Raw genomic sequence first — 7,458 nt, forward strand, 5'->3', positions numbered from 1 at the left:
ATGAGAGAATGTTAGTCTTGGACTAGATAAAGAAGATAATGAGCCAGAGATCCCGAAATCCATCGACGCCCATGAGAGAATGTTAGAGGACTTGCCCAGGGTTGACCTGTCCAGGCTTGTTAACAAATTTGAGTCTCCCCAGCCTAAAGTTTATGTCCGGAAGGAGCCCATTGTGATTACTGAGAGACTTGGAAGTGACACAGAAGATGTTGAATCTGAGAAGAAGTCATCTTTGGTGGAGGATATACCAAGCTTTGATATTAAAGCCCTCAAGAATGTCTTTGAAATGGGTGAGCAAGCCCACCAGTACCTAAGTGAAGAGAGAAAGAATCTTGAGGAACAAGAGGAAGCACCTGAAGGATTCTCTCAAACTAAATCTGCAACTGAGCACTTATCCACTGTAGATGAGTTTGGAAACACTGTAACAGGCGCAAAGACTGAAACAACCTCCCACTCTCGGAGTGTGACGACCCGTGGTGATCCACCAACTTACACAGATGTATTAAGAGGGAATGTTCCTGTCCTGGATGTTCCACCAGAGGCCTCTGCAGAAGAGTTACTAAAGAGCTTCCAGCAGACATGGGCAGAGAGTGAAAATGTCTTCAGAAACCTGGGCTTCACTGTGTCTGAGCAGCACAGATCACAGACTGTTTTACACCAGCACCAGACTGTGGTCACCGGTAATTCTATGTGACGAGCATGGAAAGGTTAACAAGAGTGCAGAGTGATGACTAAAACAGTCATGGTGTGTTTGCATTTGACAAATAGTGATGCTTTAGGCATTCCTGTCTGTACTTTTATTTTGATCTTTTAGTTTGCGTTCTTAACAGAGTGCTGCTAAACTAGATAGTCAAAGTGAATATGATTATCATTTTGTTATTATTGATGGAATATTTGTATATTTGTAGTATTGCCCACTATATGTAACAAGACTGTGCTGAGGTCCTAATGTGATGTTTGCATTTGTATTGCACCTCCCTAAATGCATGTAGTGTTTAAATGTTTTCATTCTAACTACTATACTAACAGCTTCTTGTTCCTTTTTAATATCTTCTAACTTACCAACCTCTGCTCATAAAAGTATAATGAAACTGTCTGTTGTCTGTCCATGTGAGTCTGTGCATGAATGTGTGCTAACAGATTTAAAAGCATTTTCTGATGCTAGTCTCTCTCTCTGACAGAAAATACGGGTGCCAGAGTCCGAACTGTGTCAGGTATGTCGGAAGAGGGTGTATCCCATGGAGTCTCTCATAGCAGACAAGCAAAACTTCCATAAAAGCTGTTTTAGATGTGCCCACTGCAGCAGCCAGCTAAGGTAGAGCCTTCTTTTTACATTAATCCTAGATGTTTTCAACATTTTAATGTTACAGTGTGGAATAAAGGCCGTTCACACCAAGGACGATAACTATAAAGATAACGATAAAGATATAGTTCTAAAAATCGTTCTCAATATTAAAGAATAGCAGAGTCCACACCACAACTATAACGATAAAGACAAAGAGAAACTATATCATTGGAATCACTTTCAAAACGATTTTTTTTCAGCTGAGGAACGATAAAAAATTGATAGCCAATCAGAATCCACCCTGCTGTAACAAGCTCGAGAATTTAAAGCGGCAGACGAGCGTGCGCTTAGAATAAACATATGATATCGTTCGCTGGTGTGGACGCTAATATCGTTATCTTTATTGTTATCTTTATAGTTATCGTTCTTGGTGTGAACGGGGCTTAAGATGGAGAATGTTGAAAAGTTGATATGCATCAATTCCATGCAGGTTTATTTGATTTGGGTGTTATGAGTATGTGAGCTGTTCTTGTTGTAATGACAGAATACATTATACAGCCATCTAGTTTATATCAGATTCATATCTGATATGTGTGTATGGCTGATATCTCATATTTGTGCTTCTCTCTCTACTTCAGTCTTGGAAATTATGCTTCTCTCCGTGGACGAATGTACTGCAAGCCACACTACAAACAACTTTTCAAGTCTAAAGGCAACTATGATGAAGGGTTTGGAGAAAGGTCCCACAAAGAACTTTGGAGTACAAAGAATCAGAACAACTCATCAGAGACAAATAACATGAAAAACAACCCTCCTGTCAATTTTAATGTCAAAGTAACTCACAGCCCACAAGAAAATGACCCCAACACCACAGAGAGGATGACTCAAGAAAAGACGAATGATGACATTAAGAAGCCAGCAAATAAAATGGCAGTTGTGTGGCCACCCCTCAGCGATTCCCCAAAAAAGTCATTTAATTTGGAGGATGAAATAAAGGTAGTCAAACCTGTCTGGCCCCCTCAAGTTGAATCAGAACTCTCGGGTAAAGAGAATAATGAACCAGCAGTAAATAAGAGGCAAACTGCAATTACTAGAGGAAACTCGGCAGAAAACGTCCCTAAAGAAAATGGTAGAGGGCTTATGTCACCCATAAATATGCCAGAAAAATCATCTACAGATGCTAAAATAACTCAAGAGACAGAGGAGCCAACACCAAAACCTGAAACTGCTGAGGGGGGAGAGGATGCCAGTGAAACAGGCAAAGCCATTGAGCCCTCCAACGAAAGCCAGCAGACCACAGAGCAGAGAAATACTGAGACAACTCAAGCAACTGAGACAAAAGGAGGAAGTGAGATGAATGGTAAAAAAGTTGAGGAAGAGTTGGAGAATGGAGTCGTAGAAGGATCTAAGAATGAAGAGGAAAGTGACAATGCAAATAACACAGATGAAAATGGTACTAAGGAAAGTGAAAAGAAAGTGCAAAGTGAAGTAAATGAGGGAGAAGAGGTAAAAGTGATGGTGATAGATGGTGAAATACCAAATGGCCAAACAGCCAATGGCAATGCAAACAACAATAATAATAACAACAGCAACCTAATATTGGACAACAAGGCCAGTTTGGCAGGAATTTATGAAATTAAAGAAGAACCAGGGCTGTTGGACTTCTCCTCAGGGTCACTTCCTGCTCAGGAACCATTTAAAGAAGAGATCAACAGTGAGGTGAGGGCTTCTGACATATTCCAACAGCTCCAAGATGACAGCTCGGTCTCATCACGTGCCAAACACTCACATGACATAAAAGAGGCAGAACAAGAACAGCCCAAAACCAAAACATTGGTTTGCACTGAGACAGATGACAACCCAAAGTTTAGTGCCTCACGTTTCTTAGATGACATATTTGCAGGTTTTGATGACAGTTCTAGATTGTTTCCTGAATTTAAGGATGACATTTGTAGCAAGGAATCAGCTTCATCTCAGCTGGATGACCTTCTGGATTTTGGAATAGAATCAAAAGGGGAGACGGGCCAACACACTGAGACGGAAATGAGGAAGAATCCGCTCGATAAAAATGACACCAAAGATGCTGGGCTGCTGAGTGAAGCCAGCAGCCTCTGGCAGGATGAAAATGACTTCTTGTCCGTAGAGGATCAAATTAAACAGAATCGATATTATGATGATGATGACTGATGAAAAAGTAATAATTAACATTGTTTAATCTGCCATACACTAATTTACACACAATCAAAGCTTCTGTCAACATCCTTTAGAACAGTATCAAAGCTCTGTTCATGGAGAGATGAATGTTAGCATGCTCGTATTGAATTTTATACTCAGCTCGCAGCAGACAGCACATTTAAACACAACCTGAACCTTTTAAAAAGCTTTATTTAAAGCACCTGGTGTGCAAGATAAATTGGGGAAATATGATAATTTTTGTTTTTGTTTTTGCTGTAATCTTTTAATTCAGAATTCATGTATCTTTGCCTGTGTCTGTTTTCCATGCCTGCAAGTTTGCAGATACCCTTTTACTTTCTTTCTAAAACATTCATAAAGGGTTATTTCTGCGGTGGTTAGAACGAATTGTTTCTACTATACTGCATTCTACTTTCTACTGCATTGACAATGAATAAAAATATGTTTCTGGAATTATCAGTATTATCTTTTGTGTTTCATCAGCATCATGTTCTGTATTTTTCGTATGAAAAATATGATCCATGTATAGCCAAAAAACAGAAGTTCATTTGTAAATGAGTTGAAAACCTACCCATAATTTAGTAGTCAATGGGATTAAATGCTGTTAAGATAACACTATATAATTAACCCTCATTAGTTACTGTTTTGCATGCATTCAGTGGTATAAAGTATTTGAGTAAATGTAATTAGATTTTTTACTTAAGTTGCTTTTTGGCTAGCCTATTTGTAGTTTTACTGAGTATCAAAGACATTGCCACTTTACTCTCTACTTTTTTACTACAGTTTTGAATAAGTATACAGTATGTACTCTTTACCCAATACATTTGTGATGAGTAGGCCTAGCCTAATGCAATTACCCCTTCCCACTTATGTTTTAGAAACCGCAGAGAATTCAATTCAGAATCAAAGCAAACATCATCAATTGACAATAAATACATAAAATAATAATAATAATAAAAAATATATATATATATATATATATAAAATGGTGTATTCGTGTATGTAGCATTATTACTACTATAGACACGACTACGTTGACCTAGGCTAAATGAGTTATTTACCTTGCGCTGTGGTCATTTGGGAATGTGTGTAGGAGACATATAGTTTAATCCACAGTATGTACTTTTTTTAGTAGAAAAAAATACAGCTTATATCCTCTCTTTGTATATTACAAAAGCATCGAGCTAAACCCTGTTTGAAAAAAATGGCGGGTTGCTGCTTGAATTAGTCATAATGGTTTTTAAAGGGGCCTTATGGCCAATTACGAACAATATCACTGCAGCTTACTTTATATAGATAAAGACAATTTTATATTTTTACAAATAAATGCATTTATATAAACTACAGTCCAATCCTGTTAAACTTGTTAAACTTACATAATAGGCCTACATTTTCTTACTATATATTTTTTATATATATATATTTTTATGTGCTAGGTATTTTTACAGTGAAATGAATTCAGTTATCAGCCTTGCCTTATCAAAAGCAGGAGTAATCTTGACCTGTGCTTTGTAGAGAGAGTTTGCAGTTTGAAGTGGAGAGTGTAGGTTGGTCAAGTGAGCAGTAGGGCTAGCACTGATTCGCCTTCTGATTGGCCAGCGCTCGATAACCCGCCGCAGCGCACCACCTCGCAACCATTCGACCGCTTGGTCAATACACCGTGCATTCGCATTGTGCTCTGAAGAAAACTGGCAGGATTTCACCAATGCAGAGAATCTGACCGAAAAGGTAGGTTCGCAATGCATTCCCTCGTTGTAGATCACCTAGTGTGTCCAGCATCTGCGTTTGTAGAGCGTCCTATTCTTTAAGGTGACAGGAGCAGCGCTACAAAGAGTCATGTGATGTTATGTTCGGGTTTTGGGGTAAAAGGAGCGATGCATAAAGCATTCTTTACGTATATTTTGGATCTATTACCAGGAGACCAGCATTTCATCTGTAAATATTGTAAAACGTTAACGCTGTGATATAGGCTAATATAGTCTATAAATGTTATCATATAAAGTTGAACTATGGCAATTTTAACATTTGTGCTTTAAAAATGTAGGCTAATTGTTGCATGCAATTCAAGAGACTGGTATATTAGTAGCTATTCATTAGTTACAAGTACTAATTACAGTAATTAAATACTAGCTTAAATACTGTCCCTATAGTGAAAAGTGTCTATTCAATTGTCACTAGTAACAACTGGCAAATGTTGCTTTTGATATCAATACACTTCCTACTAGTAATTAATGCAGGTGTTGCTGCTACCTATTTAAGTTACTAGTAATTATTTATCAGTTAATATTACTACTTAATCTTTAGTTAGACTGGTTCTTTGTTTAACTTGTTAAATGGTAATGGTCACACCTTCTTATGAATAACAACTATAGGTTGTGTATGACTTAAGTGTATAAATCCTGTGTATCACATCTTTTCATGTTCTCTTAACATTGTTGTTTAAAAATAGTCTAAAACAATCTCTAAATTTACCACTTCCTCCCTAAAAATTTTAAATCATGTGCCTTATCATCGTCTTCCTTCATATTCCATCAACATGAACATATGGTTTAGTTTTTTCATGGCCCTTTAAATGGATTGTTCACCCAAAATGTTAAAGTCTGTCATCATTTACTCACCTTAATGTCATTCCAAATCGTAAGAATGTTTCAGCTGTTTTGACAACAAAATTAGACCCCATTGGCAACAAATTGTCAGTAGTGTAATCCAGTGGTTCCCAACCCTGGTCCTGGAGGCACCCCAACACTGCATGTTTTGCATGTCTCCTTAATCAAACACACCTGATTCAGATCATCAGCTCATTAGTAGACTCCAAGACCTGAAATTGGTGTGTCAGAGAAAGGAGACATGCAAAATGCGCAGTGTTGGGGTGTCTCCAGGACCAGGGTTGGGAACCACTGGTATAATCAATATTGTGAAGACAGTTCACACCCCTGATTGGTGGCCATTTTTATGCTGTGATGAAAATGCTGTTACATTTAAGAGTTTTTTGATTGACGCTAGGTACTTGATTTGGAGCTTTTTGATATGAACCCTGCTATGCATCATGTTTTGCAGTTTGAAAAAAGCCTCTCCTATGGATCTGACCTCTGTCAGAAAAACTAAATTAAGTGCATTTTGCTTAAAACAATAAAATGATCTGCCAGTGGGGTGAGTAAGATATTCTTAAAACAAGAGTATTTTACTTACCCCACTGGCAGATCATTTTACTTGTTTTAAGCAAAATGCTCTTAATTTAGTTTTTTCCACTGGAAACAAGACTAAATATCTTAAAGGGGTCATATGATGCGATTTCAATTTTTCCTTTGAGATTGTTTTTCATGAGGCTGTTGGCACCCTCTTAATACAGCAGGCTATATTTTTTGCCATGATTTGGATGGTTGACATGCTTTTGATTATGTTATTTTGGGATTTAATTCTGCTGAGCTAGCAATCACACCCTCCTGCATAGTCAGGAAACTTTTGAGGATACTAAAAACTTAGTTATACTTAAAGGTATACTTAAAGTTGTACTGTAGCTATTTTAGGTATGTGAGAGAATGCTTTAACGTTGACTTTTCCATTAAATAGTTATGACCCTTAATAGTGCGAGGCCCTCATCCTGAGGCCCTGATACTGTACGTCTGTTGCAGCTCCCAAGATCTTGTATGATTGCACATCTACAGTATAGCACAATGATGTGATGCATGCATTATTGAGATTGTTACTTCAAAATTAGGCTTTCTCCATGTTGACCGCAACACATCTGCTTATTGACTTATGTACAGTATAGATAGTTCATCAGTGTGTTTTTTGTTCTCGTATAGTGATATTTCATAGTTACTGTGAAGTGGGAGGTATACATTCCAATTTGTATACTTTGCTTGCCCTCACTTTTTCATTCTGAGAAATGAGTTTTCCGCAGCGCTGGTAATATAATGTCATTGTATTAGTGTGTGTGTGTGTGTGTGTGTGTGTGTGTGTGTGTGTGTGATTTCTGT

The 7,458-nt window shown here is 37.7% G+C and overlaps 2 protein-coding genes across 2 annotated transcripts in view; both read left to right on the plus strand.

Annotated features, from left to right (window-relative positions):
- Positions 1-2,000, plus strand: part of LOC107706644 (xin actin-binding repeat-containing protein 2-like) — a 38,571-nt gene extending 36,571 nt beyond the window's left edge. The window contains exons 9-11 of the mRNA XM_016510413.1: positions 17-680; positions 1,182-1,315; positions 1,924-2,000. Coding sequence (XP_016365899.1) covers positions 17-680; positions 1,182-1,276 — 759 coding nt within the window. The 3' untranslated portion in view covers positions 1,277-1,315; positions 1,924-2,000. The remainder of the gene's footprint in view (positions 1-16; positions 681-1,181; positions 1,316-1,923) is intronic.
- A 3,132-nt stretch (positions 2,001-5,132) lies between these two features.
- LOC107706645 (beta-1,3-galactosyltransferase 1-like) overlaps positions 5,133-7,458 on the plus strand; it is a 15,190-nt gene continuing 12,864 nt past the window's right edge. The window contains exon 1 of the mRNA XM_016510415.1: positions 5,133-5,206. The gene's annotated coding sequence lies outside the window, so the exon portion shown is untranslated. The remainder of the gene's footprint in view (positions 5,207-7,458) is intronic.

The sequence above is a fragment of the Sinocyclocheilus rhinocerous genome, unplaced genomic scaffold (genome assembly GCF_001515625.1).
Source record: "Sinocyclocheilus rhinocerous isolate Xijiao unplaced genomic scaffold, SAMN03320098_v1.1 scaffold1285, whole genome shotgun sequence".
NCBI classification, from domain to species: domain Eukaryota; kingdom Metazoa; phylum Chordata; class Actinopteri; order Cypriniformes; family Cyprinidae; genus Sinocyclocheilus; species Sinocyclocheilus rhinocerous.